The 22,135-nt window shown below is 39.3% G+C and overlaps 1 protein-coding gene across 1 annotated transcript; it reads right to left on the bottom strand.

Annotated features, from left to right (window-relative positions):
- Positions 1 to 18,104: 18,104 nt before the first annotated feature.
- LOC139712505 (probable G-protein coupled receptor No18) lies at positions 18,105 to 21,282 on the bottom strand. Its single transcript, XM_071624320.1, has one exon. It carries the CDS (start codon positions 19,695 to 19,697, stop codon positions 18,450 to 18,452), a length of 1,248 nt encoding a protein of 415 aa, XP_071480421.1. The 5' UTR covers positions 19,698 to 21,282; the 3' UTR covers positions 18,105 to 18,449.
- Positions 21,283 to 22,135: the final 853 nt, after the last annotated feature.

Here is a 22,135-nt window from a genome sequence, read left to right as displayed (position 1 = left end):
CGTTTCGGAAAAGACTAGACACATAAATCAAAATTTACTTTTGTTTGAAGAAATTAAATTGTGAATTAGAAGCCAGCACCAAGTACCCTCGCGCAAGATCACATATTCATGAAATTTGATGTCTGAAGGTAATTAGTAAATCTGAAGGAATACTTGACGGGCATGAAATAGACAGACAGACACACACGCACACACCTCGGCTATAATTATCTCCATCTCGTCTTAGCAGAAATGGACACCTGCAAAAAAAAAAATCGACGCTATTACACAGTGGACTGCTAGATAATGCAAAACGTCATCATAGTACGATGGAATGGTGAAAACTATCTTAATATTCGTGATTTCAAAAGGGTTTTGAAAATACATTATGGATAAAAGTGTTTGGCATGTTCGAGGTGACATCCATACTCCATATTCAAGTTGTATTCGAAAATTATAAGACAATCAATTAAACGGAAAGGTAGATTTTTTTTTGGGGGGGGGGGGAATTAGACCTTGAATTTAAAAAAAAGTGTATTATCATTTTCGAGAAATACTGATATTAGCAACCACAATAATAAGGTTTAGTACATAAATATGAATTATATTTCATGCGTAATTACTACACATTTAAATCAACCATTTTTTTTCTGCAGTACGGTCCATTTTTAAGACATGCATGGTTTCCACTTTTTGTATATATATATATGAATGATATAATTTCATTGCAGTAAAAGTGTAAAAGTGTGAAAGAACTGAATTAGAATTAAAGCCTCGTTCGTGACTTTACTTGGTATATTACGCTGCTTTGCTCTCATTTAATTTTATTGAACACCAATCTTATTTTCCCAGCTTAATACAAAACTCTCTCTCTCTCTCTTCTTTTTTTTTTGGGGGGGGGGGGGGGGGGGGGGAGGAGTCAACTCTTGCATACATGTTTATGTTTTCCTGTTGTCGGGTCTTCGGTTTGTTCATGTTACCGAATCCATTACTTTTTCCTTTGGCCTCCGAGATAGAATGTAAATCCATGCAAACCTCAAATTTGTCTCGTCTTCGAGCTTTTTACTCAATACAAGACTGATGTGGCTTTGGTGTTTGTTTGTCCTTTATATCTGTGTCAAGAAGGCAACGAGTAAAACAAGAAAACATCTTCGAGGGAGAATTCAGATCTGGATATTTTACCCGGACTCGATAAAAACCACCAATTATACGGGAATCATGAACCTTTTGTGCTCTTGCTTGTGGACAGAGCCGGCGAGAGAATTTCAATTTCAAATGAGATTTCGAGGCGAAGCAAATTCTCTTGAATCATAATCGTCCTCGTTGTGTTGTATGTTTAGTTTTTCTCTCATTGCTCTTTGAAGTGGGCATCTGCAGTGACATTTAGAGGAATCGTAAACATAACATCGTGCATGGCAAGGCGGGCTGTGAGCTTGGAGGCCCGTTCTTACGGAGAGCGCCGGCGGCTAAAATTACGACCGAATAGAGTCACCATACGCATCGGAGACCGGGAAAGCCACGCTTACAAGGGTTTCCGGGATCTCAACCATGGAACGCAGTCAACTTCAGTGTCCCCATTTTACAACATCCTCCTTTCTCTCTCCACTTTCTTTCTTTCTTTTCTTTCTTTTATTTTACTTCTTATCATTACATGTGACATCAGTTCACACACAGCTCAAAGGTGATTGGATCTCCGTTGAGATCAAGTACACATGTATTAAATATGTATATATGTATAATAAATGTATATATATATCCATCAATATAAGATATCTATCTATCTATCTATCTCTCTCTATATATATATATATATTATACGAATAATTTATGAGTTGTGAGTGCATAGGGCACGAATATCGCACGAGGCGCGAGATAAGCCACTGGTCTATTCAACAAGGCGCGTAGCGCCGCGTTGAATAGACCAGTGGCGAATCTCGCGCCGAGTGCGGTATTACGTGCCCCAATGCACGAACAAAATCATAAATTATTCGTTTTATACAACACCTTGTCCACAATCACAGTACGGTACTAAATTAGTGACCGCCAACTCAGGAAGGCCCAAAAATAAATGTAACAATTAGGCAGAGAATTGTAAACCACCCTGTGTACTGCTTTCAAACAGTCGTCATGATTCGACCACACAGTCACAGGAATCACAAACTCCGCAGGGTCTGATACCCATTCTACGCTAACGTTAGATCGAGTTAGGCCTGAAACTGTTAGGCCGATCTGAGATGTCGATAGATCTAGTAGTAGGTCTAGACTTTGTCTATTTCCGAAAATGATTTTGCATAAAAACACAGAAAAATAATCAAATTACGGTTTCTCAACTTGAAATGAAGTCTTGATTTTGGGATCACTGTGGTCCACGTACGTAGCAGATCAGAGTCAAAAGTAAAAACACAGCAGTATGTATAAAGGCCGCAATACATGCAACTAGCTAGCTAGGTAAAGTAGCTGCGCGTACACGTTAACGGTGGTCTGTGAGACTTACCGGCAGCGCAGCGCAGCCGGCCAGCACGTACAATGTACAAGTTTAATTGCTTGCGCTTTGCAACGGGTGAGAGCAACATATACACAGAACTCTGTGGTGAGCGGCCATGCAATAGTAGCCCCCTGCGAAGCCGTGCTATAGTACCTTCGAGCCGTGCTATAGGCCCATGCCAGGGGCCTATTGTATGGCTGTCACTCTCAATGAGTTTGATAGGTATTTTCTATTGAATGTCATGTGACATGTTCTTGGCCAATCACAATTCGACATCATTCTGAGGTGTTGTATAAATATATATATATGTATGTATATATATATTTATGTAGGCCCTAGATATATATTGCATATATATATGTGTGTGTATATATAATATATATATATATACATACATATATAAATATATGTATATATATATATATATATATATATATATATATATATATATAATACATATGGGTGTGTGTGTTGATATATCTATGAATATAATCATCATTCCTCTCTGTCTTTGTCATGGTTATCATTATCACTCCATTTCTTTCTTCTAGGTCTGCGAGCTTTTTAAACTTCATACATACACATACATATGCACACACAAACACACACACACACACACACACACACACACATACACGCTTTAACATTATCACATAAGTAAAATATTCTAATCTGCATAAATTTACTTACTAGTATTTTCTGTTATGAATACGACATTTATTTTTCACTTCTGTAGCTGATCATGCTAAGATCATGTAGTCCGAGGCGACCATCAGAGCGTGGAGTGTGGATAAAAATAGCTCCTTGATTATCCGTGGAAGAGCTACGTTTTACAGCCATCAAAATCATAACGGTGTTCATCTCTGGTATACCTCTCAAACTGCCTCTTTTTTTTCTCTTCGAGAGGCAAGTATTAATGTGCATCAAGAGACGAGAGAGATAGAGAGGGGAGGATGAGAAAGAGAATAGGGGGAGAGGGAGGAGACACGGAAAAAAAAACAACAACTGAGAATACCTTGAGATAAACAGGAGAGAGAACGAAGGAGGGAGACAGAGAGATTGAAAATGTGATAGAGTGACGATCAACTTAAGAACTCACGTACATTAGTTGAATTTCTATATATACTTCAATTCCTTGATTTCTTTATTCAGTGTATGGTCTTCTCATTTTGCAGAAAACGATCCCTCCCGAGATTCGCATCACTTACTACTGACTAAGTAGGGGTTTTCCTTTTTGTTTCGCATTGCATAGCCAAATATATCAGCACGACCCCACCTGAATATCTAACTGATGTGAGAAGGATTTCTCTGTCCAAGACTCTCTCTCCTCCACCAACATCCTTCCGAAAGACAAATGAAGACTGAGGGGGGGGGGGGGGGACAAAATAATCACAACTTTTGGCATCCGTCCACGTTGGTGTATTCTCCTTTTTGTTTGATTAGTGTGGACTGATCATTCCAGATTGATTAGTCCGACATTCGACGATATCTGTCGTCTCACGGAACGCAAAGAATGGTTTGATGATGAACGTTGTTTCTACTCATGACAGCGTGGCTCTCACCTAAAGTTACTCAACGACTCAGCAGATAACTACTATGAGGATTATGATACTTTATAGTGTACACGATATACACGCTTGTGCACGTGTATGTTTTCTTCTTTTTTATACTCAGAATGTATCACTGATGATTCAAGGCAAAAGGTTTAGCCTCGAGAAAGTGCCTCAGGTGGCGATATTCTTTCGGCAATATAATGTTAGTTTTCGCCTCGTTAAGCTAACAAGCGAAGAGTATAATTATACACAAAGGCACTCCCGTACCCCACTTTTCCCATTCGAGCACATAATAACTGACATAATGCGATGACGCACTAACACTCACTCGTGTACACATAACAAAGCAAGTGGTGGAATGTGAATGTCCTTTTCATAAGCGATGTACTGAAAGGAAAATGGATATAAAAATAATGAATAGACAGGTATATAGGAAGAAAAATAGAAGGATGAAAAGATAAGTAAAAAACAGATAGGAAGATAGACAGATATATTAGTAGGTGATACCACAGGAGAATTGTGAACATAAGAAGGAAATGAACTGATGGAACCAGTCAATTTCAAGACAATCATCCTAAAGAAAGAATATTTGACAGATAATTCTCTTGACATCAACATGTCACTTGAAAACGGCCAGAATCTAAATGATGTGTATTTATTTCCCTTGAGATGAAAAAAATTGTGATAGCTGGCTTGTAAAGACCAGTTACCTCAGAGATAAAATACCGGCGCACAATCCTTAGCCTTTAATATTGTCAAAATGAGACATGCTGTAGACGGAACCAGTAGGGTGGTTGTGACGTAGTTGTCGGGAAGAACTGATTTCTTAGGCAAATTGTCTGGATGACATCTACTTTAGACTCTGACTTTGTGAATCGTGTGATCCAGGCGGGTTTCCAGAACCATGCACAGTGGTTGACATCACCCAATATGGGTCTACATTAACATAATGTGGCCCCGTAGGATAGGGAGGGCAAATACCAGGGGAAAGACGGGGAAGGGGGTACATATCATCCTATTAGGTCGCGGTGTCCGCTATGTACAATCATCAATCATCCACTTTGATGATAATTGCTCTGCCTTTAATCGAAGCCGTCGCCTCAAGACTGCGTGAACAACCGTCGACCGCTCTCTTTTCATCTCAGCCGTAATACGTGTGTGGGCACGGCATTCTCCGACCGCACATCAGCATAGGCTCTACGGTCAAGTATACTGAGGTACAGCATGTTTTCTTCTTTGGTTTACTCATACTCCTCTTTATGATTGACACGCAGAGCGGTTATTGTTCAAAGTGTCATTTTCATGGATTTCGATCCTCATACTACAGTGTACTATATTTTCTTTCATTTCGTCAGGAAAAGACAAAAAATTGCAAGTACATATACGTAAAAAGAATTGTCTGGCTTTATTAGGTGAGAACAATAAAATCTGAAGATAGGTTCAAACATAACTATAGATGTGGTAGTGATGACAAAGGTCGGTGTGTGTGTGTGTGTGTGTGTGTGTGTGTATGTGTGTGTGTGTGTGTGTGCGCGCGTGTGTGTGTATGTGATTTCCTCCATGGGTGTTACAAACACTACAAAACATTTCAAATAGTAATCAGTGTTATATGAGTATGCTACTCGAAAGATAGCTCACACGAGGAAGAAGTTTTCATAATTGAGATTTTTGTAACATCTCATCCACTTTTATCGGCTGGAATGTCGAATATTCTCACCAAATTTCTTGCATGTAAGATTCCAGAGAACAACGCGGCGAATATCAAGACAGGAAATATTGCAAATTTTCTTTTTTTTAAGGTGGTAAAGAATTTCTTTGGGCATTATCGTTGTTTCCCAAGGAAATAGGAGACATCATTATGACAGTATTGTTATCTTATTGTTATTACACGATAGATTTTTATCCTTTTAAAATGATTGGGTCTAATAAGAAGTTACAGGGTGGATTTGAACATTACTATATAGGGGATCCTTTATGCCTTTGCGAAGCATTCTGTTCTTAGATTCTCTGCTGCTTTCATTGATATTTAAAGTCTAACTTAAAGTATAGAGCAAAAGACCTACGACATTTAATGAAATTATTCCTAACCAGAGGTCTTATCAATATTGAATATTAATTCAAACGAGGTTTTGAGTGTAAATCACGAAACTGAAGTAACGGAAACGTTTGCTGTAGGGACATTCTTGCGACAAATTGTTTCACTCGCTACCGTAATTCAGCCTACATATTATTTAGTGTGACACCGCGAACCTTTCAAGCGGATAGTCTGAGAGCTGGCTGCTGGTCAATTTACCCCATCAAGCCCAAAAGGTTTGACCCCTCAGAGTTGCTGGGGCCACCCTCCTCATTTAAAAAATGCGCGTCAGCCTGGTCCCTGAGGGCGGGTTGGGTCCCCAGGGACCCCCCCCCCCCGAAAAGGCCCTCCGACGGGTGTAATTTACCCCATGGAGCCCATGGACCAAACTTGGCCTAAATGAATGTCCTATGGGTGTACATAATCAAGACATAAAAACTGACAAAATATCTGGTCGGGAAAGGGGTTGCCAGACCGCTTAGGCAAAAAAAAAAAAAAAGAAAGAAAAGAAAAATGTTATTTTGGCGTAACATGAGATTTTCAAATAGGGTCGGGCGGGCAGATTTTTTTTTCTTTTTTTTTTTTGGCTACCTGTATTTTACGTGTAAAACTCATATTTAACAAAACCCCATTCAATAGAGAGGGTCTGTTGCATCCAAAGTTTGTTATATCACCGGTTTAAAAGCAATAAATATTAAAAGAGAATCATATTTTGGACATGGAAAAACACCCTGGCCCCCCACTTGAACCCATAGGAGACCGCATGCGTGTTCCCATTTTCAACGTCTATCTACGGAAGATTTGTCCCTAGAAATTTATGAAGTAGGGGGGGGGGAGTTTTTTAGTCTTTTCCTTAGATAGGGGTGTCCATTGAAAATTCTTGCGTAGATGGGGGGGGGGGGAGGATGGGGGGTCTGTTGAAAACTCTTCCGTAGATAGGGGGTCAGAGCCCCCCCCCCCCCAAAAAAAAAAAAAATAATAATAATGATAAAATCAAATCAAGTCAAATCAAATCAAATCAAATCAAATCAATGCTATATGTTATATATTGTATTTAGCAAGTTGTCCAGGTAACAAGATTGTTGTATAACAAAATGATATATAAATTTACAATTCTAGCTGTGCTCAGACTATAGACGAATTCCACAATTGTTAATGATTCGCACGTACATAACCATCAATTACCATCCTATTTACTCCTATATATGAAATTGGCATGAAGGCTTACTAGTAATTCAAAAGGAATACACCTATGTACAATGTACAACATGACAACGTCATCGATAAGTGCGTATTAAGGTATGTAAAATCATCTCAAATTGTTTAAAAATAATTTAAAGAGAAAGACCTAAAATTGAACTAAGCACAAGACAGTACCTGGATTACGTTATGAGGGATATCTTCGGTGGCATCCGCACCAAATTAGAACTATATTGCCATGATCATTGAATAGATATGAAGTAAGTAAAAAAAAACACACAAATGAAAATGTCCTATACAAGATAATGGCGACTGGTAGACCTCCGCCATATTGTTCTCTTAACAGGTCTGGAGTACATGGTACGTCTTTCCAATGTTACACGACAGTTTCCCATACTTGGTAGAAAAAAATAGGCGTGTTTGTCACAAAATTTAATGCGTCGAGTGTTTACTTTCCTTAAACTAGATGTGAATGGATGGAATTTTATTGTTAAAGACTTGCAAACTGAGCAAGTATTAAGGAATTTGAGCATTTTCACTTTGACTAATCTATTTTTATGACAATTCAAATACTTTGAGCGGTCATTTTAAAGATATGGGGAAAATCCTGTCATGTTAGTATTTCACTTGACCTTTGATCATCATATAGCCAAAATCTTTCCGTACGTGTCATTAGTGGAGTGATGGTGGCATGGAAATACTGTGTGTGTTTTTTTTTTAATGCATTGGGTAATCCCCAAGGTATGGTGGAACTGTGTAATAATATTTCAACAATAGATCACACCTGTAGATAGTAGAATTTCAACATTTTCCTAACATTGATCCTTTGACCTGTAAAATGAATCTCGCCTGAAACAGAAACGAGTTGTTACTCGATGACCAGTTTTCTGGTCGCACTCTGATTTCCCACTTTTTCCTTCCTTTTGGATCTGCTTTCTCGTCGCACTCCGATTTCCCACTTTTTCCTTCCTTTTATTTTGGATCTGTCGGAAAGCGGTGTGCCATTACACATGCTGCGCAGGAAGGCATGACGAATCTTCAGTTTATCGCGGTAAGATAATAATATCAAAATATATTTCGTGTATACCTTCTACAGTGTACTTCAATAAAGTAGACAACGGCAATGACAATTATTATTCCCCACTGCACCGTGACTAATATTGGGGACGTCCTAAAGGCAAGCAATATTAGCGCGTAGCTGCGCGAAGTGAACAATGGGCACTGCGTGTGACCTATGCTCGCGCCCGCGTAATTGACTTTGGTATAGACATGGCGCCTGTAGATCATGGGACCAGCTTTTGACCAATCACAGGTTTCAAATCTCATAAGCCGAAAACCGAGTTGGCCAGACTCTCTTTATATACGGCACTGAGTTTCTGTAGATAGGGGGGTCATTTTCTGAATAGGGAACAAGTTAGTATAGGCATCCACCCAAAATAGGAGGGTGGGGAGGGGGGTGAAATTCGCGAAGGTGGTTTTGGTTTAAGCCATGGGGTGGTTTAAATTTGAGATGCGTTCATTGGACCACTTTTGAAATATGCGCTAAATCAAGCGCGTATTTTCAAAGTGGTCCAGTGAACTCGCCTCCAACTTAAACCACTCTATGGCTGAACCATGGTCTAAAATGAAAGCACCTTCGAGAATTCCACCCAATGTTGTGACAGGCATTTGTTCTTTCAAAGTTTTTGTTACGACAAGGTTTTACTGTATTCACATGGAGAAATATAGAGTGAAATAAAACATCATAGAAACATTATATACTTTGTCGCCGTGTTTACTCTAGGAGTCCAATTTGTATATCAGGATGGTCAGGGGATCAAATATCGCCCGGGACCTAACTTTGCGCAGTTAAATTTAAAAGTACTCTGAGGTGAAATATGACGTCACTTTAAATGCAAAGTCAGTGGAATTGCGTGATAGTTGATCCCCTGTTCGGACTAGGATGAATGGTCAGTGTCTTCTCCAACAAGTACTCTACTTTAGGACGATAAAACACAGCGAACATACTGGAGTCTGCTCAGAGTGTAGAAGTTGTGGGATATCTGTGCGCGCACATGAAGTTGATCGTTCCTTTGATTACGTCATATTATTCAGAAGTAATAGCTGCCTCATAGGCCAACTCATTTAAATAATACTGTTTCATATATATATATATATATATATATATATATATATATACATATATATATATATATCTTGAGTTTATTGATTAATTTGAAAAGGTTGATTCTTAGGTTGATTCTTTTTTTCTCTCCTCGTTATTATTTTCTTTTCTCCTATTTCATGTTTATTCATGGTTGAGTTTATTTGAAAAGTTTCCTATCGAGTGCAATTTCTTCACGTTTCTTTCTGAGAATGGAGAGCGCCCTATGAAAACACTTTACGCTTAATCAATGGCAAAAGTGAAACGTGTTCAGAATTTGGCCTCCAAAACTGTACAATGCACCCATTGCTTGGATTTAATCACTTCCAGTAGTAGGGAAATTGTGACTACACGTGCCATGCATATACCTTGTCTTGCTGTTGGTCTTTCAAACTTTAATTTCGGCCTTCAAATCAATATAAAACAATTTTCGATTAGATAACATGCAATTTCAATAATAAAATATCATTGACAAACGTAGGAAAGCTCTTTTTTATGCATTGACTGTTTTGAGGTCACCGGAAGTCAAAGCTGGACCGGAAGATAGGTGCTCAATGTAGACAGGCGCGCTTCCTATGAATACTTAAGAGCGAGGATCGTAATGTAAGCGTATAAAGTCAAATTATTATGGGATGCAGCAGACGAGTCAACAACCGAAGCGAGCTTCCTTCAGTATAGATATGCTAGAATTTGTCATGCCATACTGTTTTCAGGGCTGGTGTTTTTATTCCACATGAGTGAAATACAAATAGACTGTTTTCAGCCATATTTGACCCCGTTAAATCTCCCATGCGGAGAAAATGGTGAGGGTTCTTTTTTTTTTCATAATGTATTACTCCTATTTTCGTACATTAAACCGCCACAGATTGTAGCTTGTCAAAATGTTAACGTGATATCAAATTTCGTAGTCAGAGTGGTTTCAAGGGAAGATTTTAACTATGCTGACACTGAAATAAAGGGGTTACGTGCAGCTGCGGTGGAACACAACCCGAAAAGATTCCCGTGAGTCGCAAGCCATCGTCGTATTTGTTTACCAGAATGCCATCCAGTATGAATGTTAACCATCTTTAGATCAGGCATTAAGGCACGATTGAGACAGGACATAAATTCCTTATTCCAAGGGGGAAAGTATCTTCTACCTCGTCCTTTAATAATGTACCCATGTTTATCTCGTAGGGGCCCTGCCTTTATTGTACGTAATGGCCTGATTTTAGTAGAGAAGGCAACAATAAAGATGTGTGAACCCAAGGGGAGGGGGGTCCACGGGTCACCAAATACGATATGAGATTTCGTGTCATTTCGACCATAATTGCGCCACTCTGTCCGAAAGATACCCTTTCGATAAACACGCAAAGATTGTATTTATATCTGGACCGGATCAATCTCCCACCACGGACTCCCCCAACACGTAAACACACGTAAAGGGACCGAGGTATAAACATATATACGGTGAAGCGATGCTCGAAGATAAACACGAGATTCGGGTTCCAAGATCGTCTGCAAACGCCTTAAGTCGTTATTGTGCCGCGGAGTCTCGTCATATTCTTGCTACCTTGGTAGCTAATCATCCCGAACGGTATCATGCACATATGGTCCATAATGTAGCAAATACCCCACATCATCGTCTCCACTGAGTAAGGGATCTGGCAAGTAGTTTACAGTACCTGATGAGTACGTTTGCACGCTAGTTCATATTTCATGCCTATTTTTTTCTCGCTTACCCACGCTGAAAGTTCACGTACATATCTGAGTATGCATCATACATCAGAAACAAGAATCTGCCTCGCAATCAGGAACGCAATGACGCGATGGTTGTACTTATCTTACTTCTTTGTTATCTTGAATTTCATTATTTGTGTAAATGGACGGTTGGGCGTAAGGAAAACAATTTTGTGAATAAAAATCAAAGATGCAAATTGAAAACGATGAGTAGATATGATCCAGCAAAGGGATCATGTGCTATAGCTATCTCAACCTTCGAAGATTCCATATTTTACGTATACACAGTAACCAAACCGCTCATTGATCTCTTGCATTTCGAAGTTCTGCATTTTTACTTAAATATTGAGAGATGAAATAAGTGAAAACGATATAATTACCAGAAAAAATAATGGCGATTATGTAAATCACTTTTGAAGGAGCAAACAAGATAAAGACGGCAAGATTCGTCAAGAAACATCATCAAAGGAAATCAAGAGTTCTCTCTGTCTGTTGGTCAGAAGTGACCTACACAAACAATACTGTGACCACACGTTCTGTGGCTTTTAGAGATTCAAACTATTGAGTTTTCTGTAGAGTGGGCGCTCTAACAAACGTGACTACTCCTGCCAAAATCCAATGAACACTTCTCGTATAGACAAATTAAAATCATGCTCTCAAAACTTCTTCTGAAGTTCAGAGAAAGCAGTCCTGAATATATACAGCACCAAAGAGTGATCGTACCCCACCAAAGCAATAAGTGTACATTATCTAAGTCTTTTTGCGGGGGGGGGGGGGTGTGGTAGAGGTATATCGTCTTGAGCAGACGAGAATACTATAAAGCACTCAATATCATTGACTATGGATCACTTTTTACTGTTAAATTCACTGCCACAATTTTTCTTAATGCCAACAAAAAACAAACTTTTAAACAGATAGGCAAAAATACGTATAATTATACACACACACATACACACACACACAACACACACACACACACACACACACACACACATATATATATATATATATATATATATATATATATATATAGATATAGATATTATTATTATGTACATATACATACATATATACACCACACCCTCACACTTTTGCAAAGTGGTTACAATCGTAGAAATCGAGGAAAATATGTATTCATTAAAAAGTGGATGTAATTTGGTAGGCACAAAAAAACAAATGAGACGAGAACAGCCCTCACAAATTGAAGTGTATTAGATAGCGAAAATAATAAGGATATAGGAGCCTTTGAAGACATAATTTGAAATCAATTTCAGAATAGATTTACTGCATGTTCGGCTCTTAAAGAATAATTATCCCTATCTTATCTCTAAATACGATCATGCGCCAACCACTCTCTCGGAATAATGGAAAATAATAAAATGGATGAACAGACTAAACGAAAAAGAATTAGACATTAATTGGAATTTCTTATCTGTTACACAAAAACGAATATATAAGTGTGTATATATATTGATGTTTATTATTTTTATCATGTATTCATATATATATGATAAAAAAATAATAAACATCAAGAATTCTTTTTTTTTTTCAGTTAAGACTTCAAATCACTTCACAGCCCAGCAGATCGATGGTATTTTTTTTTATGAAAATATAATTGGTGCAGATCATCATTTTTTATATTTTGCCTGCAATCAGAAAGCAGTTCGGATTGTAAGCAAGATCTTTAAATACGATCATGCGCAAACCAATCTCTCGGAATAATGGAAAATGAGAAAATGGATAAACACTCTATCAGTAAAAACGAAAAGGATTTGTACATTAATTGGATTCCTTGTCTCTTACACAAAAACAAATATACATAAATAATAAAAGTAATACCATCAAGAATTCATGTTTATATTTTCAACCAAGACTTCAAGTCACTTCACAGCCCTGCGGATTGAAGTGTTTTTGTTTTCACGAAAATATAATTGGTACAGATCATCATTTTTATATTTTGCTTGCAATCATAAAGCAATTTGCGTTGTAATCAAGATCTTTAAATACGATAATGCGCCAACCAATCTCTCGGAATGATGGAAAATGAGAAAATGGATAAACAGGCTAAACAAAAAGGAATTATACATTAATTGGAATTCTTTATCTCTTACACAAAAACGATTATATATATATATATATATATATATATATATATATATATATATATATTATATATATATATGTAATATATATTATATATATATATATATATATATCGTCGCTGGGGCGATAAGACCTCGTATCTACAAAATGTCAAATGTTCAGGAGAGCCAAAAAACATGGCGGCCAAAGCACTGTGGCGAATGGGATAGCCTTTCCTTTGACATGCCGTGGTGGCTTCATTTTTGGAGTAAGACAGTTGGGATTTGGACAGGACATCACTTAACCCATTATTTGACCATTAATCCAAGAAACTCATTTTCACCAAAATTGCAGAACTTAAGGTCTTATCACCCCAGCAACGATATATGTAATATATGTTATATATATATATATACATATATATAAATTAAACATTAAAAATTCATGTTTTTATTTTCAGTTAAGACTTCAAGTCATCCACTTCAAAGCCCTGTAGATTTATTCTTTAACGAAAATTTCATTGGTACAGATCATCATTTTAATATTTTGCCTGCAATTATAAAGCAGTCCGCATTAAATGCTGATGAATTAAAATGAGAGATTTTATCTTGTTTGAGAGTGTTGGCACTCACCTGAGATGAAAAACCGCTCCTCTCAGGCACCACATGGTAGTGAGTCGCTTAAAAATGTCCATCAGACACAAAAATGCATCCACGTCGTTTGCCATCGCCCAAGGATAATCATTCATTCGACTGCGCTGGAACCATTCCTGTTGCCCCTCGGACAGATATTCACCGACATCGCCGCACAGGTGGCATTCATGATGGGAATCCGTGTTTACAGAAACAATCGACCTCATTTCAATTCTATGTGACTTCTAGTTGGGGGTGCTATGCTGAATGAACGTCCGAGTAAGATAGGATATAAGCTTTTGAATGTTTCGCCCGTTTTAGAGTGTTTGTTTACTGCATTTGTCAGTGTTGACAAAAGAAGTCATTGCTTCAATGGGTATATTTCGTAAAAGGAAATCTCAAATTTCCTGCAGATTGAACTGTATTTTATTTTTGGTGTTGTTGTTGTTGATGATGATGATGTAAAAGAATAATATGAAAGATATCAGTACAAAAAGAAAGAAATATGACTCTTGTTAATCTCTAACTTGCAATAAATGGTGGGGGGCCTCGCCTCGAAAGAAAATGAAATCGTCATTTTGTTTTTTTCTCGAAAAATGATTGAATGTATACTCCAAGCGATTTTAGGTTGAATAACATTTTAGGTTGAATAACATTTAGGTTGAATAACATGAATGTGTTATATTGGAGGGGTGTCATCTAAATTGTGTGTCCATGAAGCGAAATTTTTATAACAGTGGCTTGTATTACTAGTACATGAAGTCGCTATTTTCCCTCAATACTCTGCCTCAATATATTGATGTTTCGACAAGTTTTACATTTTAGCCAAGACAGCATAGTGAACATACAGTGGGTGCTGTTGAGAGAGCTAGTTCGTAAACTACTGTCTTTGCGGCAACGTGCACCAAGATATCCAAATCATGAAAGCTGACTTGCTGCTTCTAATTGTTACTTCAACACGTTAGCGAGCTTTAGATCTGCTACGGGAACGCCAAGACGATGCTAATTAAGCCCAAAATTGTGTTCTGTGCAAGCGCATTGTCTAATCTCACCCGGGAGGCTGCGTCGTCTTAGCGTTTGCGTTGCAGATCTAAAGTTCGCTAATGTCACCGAAGCGCCGCTTAAGAAGCGTCCATACACACAACAACTCAAGTGTAACATGTAATATTCACAAATCCATACAGTCAACTTTTCAATTTCTCTCTTTTCTTTTCATCTGGCTCTTGGCTGTGTTTGCGCCGTGTTCAATTTTTATCAGTGTTCGTCCAACACTTTATGCTAGAGAATCTTAGATTTTGCCGGTCTCAGCAAAATAATGATAATAATAATAGTAATGATGATGATGATAATAATAATAATAATAATAATGATAATAATAATAATAATAATAATAATAACAATAATAATAATAATAATAATAATAATAATAATAACAATAAAGACAGGAATAAACATCTCACCGGGTATACTACACAATGAATTTATACGATCAACACAGCCGCTGATTGTTTCCTACTGCTAAGCTTCGGACTATAACCAATGGGTTGGAAGTCCTAGAACAATCTGGCCAAAACGACAACTAGCAAGAAGACCCTTCGTACTGCTGTCTTCACTGAATTGAAATATAGTATACATCATTACATGACGTTTATATCACTAGCTAAAATAAAAATGGCAAACTTTTCTCACCTTGTCAATCAACCCCTAGAATTAGTCAATCCCTAGATGGGAAAACGTCTAATGAGGCCCTGTTTTTGCAGATAATCCGTTCTGGACGGTCTCCTAATGAACTACTACTAGGATTTTTTTTCTCTCCATAACGACAAGAAACAAATAGACGTCAAGCAGCAACGGAAATGTATAGTCGGAGAAAATACTCATTTTAATTGATTGATATTCACAACTGGAGTATAGCGTAATCTACATCATGTACACATAAACCAGTGGCAACAACTTATGAAAAACTGAGTGAATTTTAGTAGACGTCGAGAGAATATAAAAACCACGAACGACAGTAGTTTACACGTTTGAAAAAGTGACATCAAAAGTAGCCTGAAAAGCTGGAAAGTTATTGAGAGTAGGAAAGATACTGAAGGATCTCATTCGACACAAAATTGTCAATAATTTACTGCTTATCAATCGTGTGTCAGCACTTTGCAAATGAACAGATCTTCCCTCGACTAGAGCACAACAAGGTTCCAAGAAGGCAGGTTTTGCAAAGAATGGTGACGGAACTGCGTAGTGTTTGCATTAATTACTCACAATTGCTAACTAGTCTGGGCAAAGAAAAGTGTAGTCGAACATTTGTACTCCTCGAAAATAACAAATCATGTGTTAATAATTCTAACGTGATAGCTTCGACTCGCTAGGAAGATTTCTGAGAAACTCGTTGTGAGTTTACAGCGAGGTTGATATCTGTCTATATCTCATAAATAAATCAAGGAGAAAATTATTCTAAGAAACATTTAATGTCAGTCATTTCCGACATCCAGAGTGATAAGATATTGACTGCAAGACTTCGCTTAAACATGCTAGTCGTCACAAGTTCTTCTCCACATTTACTGATGTTCTAGAGTGCAGATCACAACGGTATATTCTTTACTGAAATGTGAGCATAACCACTTCGATACATCATTTGATTCATTAGCCCTATTATTGTATTTATATTGACGTATAGATCATCAATGTCTCAAGATGATGACGTTGCTTGCGTTTGCTGATGAGAAATTACGTTTAAATAAAACGAGCATTGGTTTGTGGCTGTTTGAGACTAACACGTTGTCGGAAAGTAAGTATACATTTAATTGCTCTCTGCTAGTTGACGCCACATCTGTGATTTCATTTCAAGCACCATTCTAAAGAAATATAAAGAAACGAATGTACGAAGGTGACAAGAAGACATCTTCAATCCGTCTAAGACGAGCAAATACTAATCCACACACCTTCTGGATGTTAACACTTGCCATCGTGCATTCCTCTCTACAGCACAGAGTCACTGTGTACCAAGGGATACACGTATGTTTATCTATTCAATTATAACCCACTTTCACATATCCGCGGCGATGTGTCTGGAAAGATATTAGCATGTCAGAGCCGCATACCTGCTTGGTCCAAGAATCAATTAATGCCACACCAGGGCGCCATTATCTCTATCCCGACCACCCAGAAGACGGTATCACCCTTTTTAGTGGTGGATACAATCATGTACAGAGGCAGCAAACGCATTTACATGCAAAGAGATGTAATAGCTCCCCTCTCTCTCATACTCGTTCAAAATATTGTCTTGTAAACTAAGATATGATGACAGACTGTAATGTTAATGCACAGAATTTGATCCCTGTCTGTTCCTCAGATTGGTTTCACCCAGTTAACTCACTTGCAGTTTAATCAACTAGCGTATTCACTGCTTCACCTATACAATCGCATTACGTTCTAATGCTCTCTTCCACATGGTTACCACTGGATGTTTCCCTGTGCACATTAGTACAGAGCGACTGAGTTGAATAACTTCAGTGAACACCCATTACCCCTTTCTCAGACTCCAGTAAGCACTCATTACCCCTTCTCCTATTGAAAGGACTCGAAGAGAGAATGATGATTTCTTCTTTAAACAACACTTGCCTCACTCTATCAAGTCATCTTCAAATACCTGACACATATTGCCATCTGAACAAGGTGTACAGTTTCCTGGCGGCATTTATTTTTTTCCTTTTTTAATTTAAAGCAGAAGTGATTAATAGCAGTTTCGATTGTTTCTCTTTTTCAACGCAACGTCGACAATTCCAGACTCACATTCATCGGCACAGCTCATATGAATACATTTTCAAAACTCGCCATCACAAATACGGTCGCTTTTCTTCTTCTCTGACAAAACCATGATGTTATTGTTGTCAAAGAAATGGTCGTAGTCACACCTCTGCGTTTATCGGAGACATTGCATTGACCTTTATCACTCGTGTAATGTTTGAAGTGTCACATCAACCAATCGAACTGCTGTAAGTTTATCACTTGAGTCACTGCTGATATTTCGAGCACGATCCCAGATTACTTTGCAGGGAATTGTCCTCGTGCCTCGGCTTTTCATTCAGATTCAGATTCAGATTTTCTCTATCTATTATCCGCAATGGAGGACCGACATTAAAGTGGACAGATAAATGAATATCTTTCCTCACCAGGAAGCCACTAGAAGTTTCATTCATTGACATGTGAAAACATCTGTCACTCGCATCTTCCCACAATTCCATCAGAGGCAAAAATTTCACATCCACAGCTGCTCCGGATATCATCACAGAATTCTAAATATATGCATTTTTCTCTCTCTCCCTCCACTTGATTATTAGCGAGCAATGTTTATTTTCATCACTCGTCGGCAAGACAAATTATGCGACCAGGGTGGAATCCACAAAAACATGAAATCATCACAATCTTATGTGCTTCTTTTTTGTGTATCACTTATTTACACAATCAGTCATCATGACTTGTGTAGCAAGAGCTAGATAATTATAGGTGGCAATTGCTGGGCACGAACACAGGATTTTTTTCTTCAATTTTTTGCATCTGGAGAACTATAACCTCACCCTTATCACCTCATGCCCGGGCGGTGTCGCGTATTGCATGTTAGGATGCGGTGAAAAGCGTTGCGGAATTCACGGTTGAAGATGGTGTAGATGATGGGGTTGGCCGCCGAGTTACACCATCCCATCCAGGTGACGCTGTTAAAGATGTTGAAGGTGATGTGAGGTCTGCATTCCTCGCACAAACCCATCACAACGTTGGTGATAAAAAACGGAAGCCAACAGCAGATGAATATGGTCACGACGATTGCGAGGACCGACGTCGCTCGTCGCTCTCGGGCGACCGAAATCTTCTTGGTCGATGACTTTTCCCGAGACTTCCCCGTTGATGACGGCGGCATTCCCGGAACGCTGCTTCCCCCGTCGTCGCTCGGTCTCTTACTCATCGCTCGACCGTTATTTTGCACCGTTAGGGCATTTTGCGTGTTTGTTTTGATTTCTGTGTGTAATTGTTCTTTACTTTCTGCCGCGAGATTGGTCTGCATGGTAACCACTTTAGTTTGCGCGTCTCGCTGAATCTTTTCCCGCATTCCCGGCTTCTTGGCACTCAACGCCATTACAGATCGAAAAATTTTGTAGTAGACGATGAGCAAAATGAAACATGGGATATAAAAGGAGAGAGCTGAGCTGATTACCTGAAAAATAGGGCTGACATTCAGCGCGCACTCTCCCTGTCCTTCTGAGTCGAATCCGCCGACGTAAATCAGGGCCGGGATCGATATGAGGAAGGACACTGACCACATGGATAATATGACCACCATGGCCATACATGGTGTTCTTCTTCTGGCGTACTTAATCGGTCTCGTAATGGCAAGAAACCTGTCTACAGATATGCCACAAAGGTTCCAAATCGATGCCGTAGCCGTGAGGACGTCGACGGACACCCAAAGGTCGCACAGCCACGCCCCTAGCCACCAATTCCAGTCGTTGACTTCCTGATACAAAGCAAAGGGCATCACTACCGAGCTGACTGCCAGGTCCGCTACCGCCAGGGAGACGATGAAATAATTGGCGACGATGCGAAGATTGCGAAATTTGAGCACGGAAATGCACACCAACAAATTCCCAACCACGCCGATGAGAATGATGGTGGTAAGTCCGATGACCTTGAAGGCCGTTAAAGTAATGTTATGTGATCCCACTGTGTGATTACCTGTTTGCTGGTAGTGATTGTCCCTGAACTCCCCTGACACGTTTTCCTGGCCACCAGACCCCGCCAGTGCCACATATTCCGTACCTCCCATCCCGCCAGCCATCTCTATACCCTGTATCACAGGTACGAGCGTTCTGTCCGATATTACATGAATGGTTCCCCCTGGTATCGGCGTACAAAGTCTGTTGCGCGCACTACGCCAAGATGACTTTTACATCGATTATCGTTTTTCTTCCACTTGCCAAAGAAGCACGCTCTCTTTGGGCGAGCTAATGTAGATACCAGTAGGCACAACACATTGGAATCTCATTGAGCGGTTTTCAGCCCGGTGTAGCACATGAAGATTTGCAAGATTAATTCAGTCCTCCGCATGCATTGTCAGTCAATAGCAATTGCAGGCCAGGAGAATTTGTGCGCCCCGCAGCCTCTCTAGTCGCTGACAGATAACAATTAGGTCTGTCTTATATAAACACAATTACCATACCGCTTTGTTGCAATCTCCCGGCTCGATGCTGTGTTGCGAGGATCGAAAACACATTTCCAAGTGCACCCCTAGCGCAATTTTCAAGAGTCTATTGCGTAATCAAATCTCAGATCCCATACACGGCGACCGAGTGTCCTTCGTAGGCGAACTTAATATCTTCTGCGGATAGCTAACTCATTAGGTTGTCGCGAAACACCCGTTTCGACGTAGATGTCGAGAGTAGGGGACTAACTCAAACGTGCACGTCTCAAACTTGTTTTCAGCATGCTATGAATGAAGACAAATCCACCCACGCCAAGTCTCTGTGACGAAGTTTCATTCAGAATATTTCGATGCATGAAAACCGCGTGGTGAGGGATGAGAACGTTCATTTCACTCTCACTGTGTCGGTGTCCCATTCGCTAAATAATTGAATATCGCCACAGCTAGCTCGTCGTCAATTCAATTTATCTGCAACAGCCTGCAGGGTAGCTTGTGTCCTATTCGATCCAAGTCTTCTTGTCTTTTCTCAACGAAAAATCGTGATCTTTTGACCGCCGTTGCCCGTGACACTGTCACTACTTATCAATGACCAAATCCACTTCGTCTACTGGCACGGGCAGGGTGATTTCTTGGCTTCAAACACACTCGATCACTTGAAACGCAAGCTCCACACGACGCTCCGGTCTGGGAGAAAAATATATTCATCGACACACCTTTACTATTTGAGCAAGACATCAGACTTCTCCGGAGGCACATGCACTTATTTGGTTGTTTCGCTATGCATTGTCCAAACCAAACAAGAAACCTTCTGAAATTGTCTACCTTGTTTCGCTGAAGAATCGTTGGTCCTGATTGGGAGGGTTTAGTGGTGGAATGTTGTGTTTGCAATGTCTTCAAATTGTATCGATTTTTCTCCTTGCATTTGTCACTATCATCCACATAGCACAGAGACGGGGCCATACATCCCTGTTTCACCCAGGGAATAAGTTTTCTGTATTTCAAGTATATTGTTGCTGAAAACACGACACCTGTGAACAGTTTTTAAATGCTTTTTTTTTTACCTTCTATCAATTTTTCGTGTGTTTAAGCGAACAGGACAAATCAGACCATCTGATTTAAAACAATTACCACAGTTATCATGTCCTTTAGAAATCACAGATATTTGTTTCACTGAAACCAACTCGAATACAACGCTGGAGGCGATCTCGTGTGATAAAGAAGAAATTCCAAATGGTAACTGTCCATCTCATTCCAGAATTGTTCTCTTGAGCGTTATTTTGCGATGTCATTTGTCAAACTCCATGATCAGAGACTGTCACACGTAAATCCGGAGAAAGAAACAAAGTAAGGAAACCACGTAAACATAGTGAAGTATTCGGTCTGTTCAAAGAAGCTTCACACTCATGCTTATTTCTTCGTCCCAGGTAAAGTGTGCAGCACTTCTAAGCGTACTATGTCTGCTCCATTGATTTTCATATAGTGTCCGTTCGCGGGGATAATCGATAGTCATTAGTGCGGGTATCCATGGGTTGTGGATGTCCGTTGGATCGAGGAAAGAAATCAGCGAATTGATGGTAACCCCAGTATGAAGCCGGCGCGTGAAGAACAGTAAATTAGGAGCAGAAAATTTAAAACGAATATCACCGAGTGCACTGGATGTTAGACTTATTGAAGAATTAAAAGTTCAGTATTCATGAATGAAACTGCTTGAGTTCGATGTGTTCGAAGTTTGGAACGGCAAACACTTCAGTTCGTAGAGCCTTTACGACATTCAGGAATGCATGTTTGTTACAAAGTGTGATGAAGACGAAAAGGATGCAGAAATCCTGGGCTGTCTCCGTAGAACGAGCAGATGATGAGAGGCTGCCAAGTCAGGTCTTCTCAGCCTGACATTGAGTCTCTCGTATGCCCAGCCACGAAGAGGAATGTAAACACCACACTGACTACTCAAGATTTGAAATTGCAGCGGGAAGAATCAAGCCGTCCACGTACGTCAATTACGTGGAAAATCGCTGCGACTGCCAGCCTCGACTGGTCGCTAGCTTCCCCTCGCTTAATACTGATCGACGACCTTG

The sequence above is a fragment of the Diadema antillarum genome, unplaced genomic scaffold (genome assembly GCF_040938485.1).
Source record: "Diadema antillarum isolate AM-2024a unplaced genomic scaffold, OU_Dant_1.0 seq00001813_RagTag, whole genome shotgun sequence".
In the NCBI taxonomy this organism is placed as follows: Eukaryota; Metazoa; Echinodermata; class Echinoidea; order Diadematoida; family Diadematidae; genus Diadema; species Diadema antillarum.
This window is presented reverse-complemented; position numbering and strand designations above follow the sequence as displayed.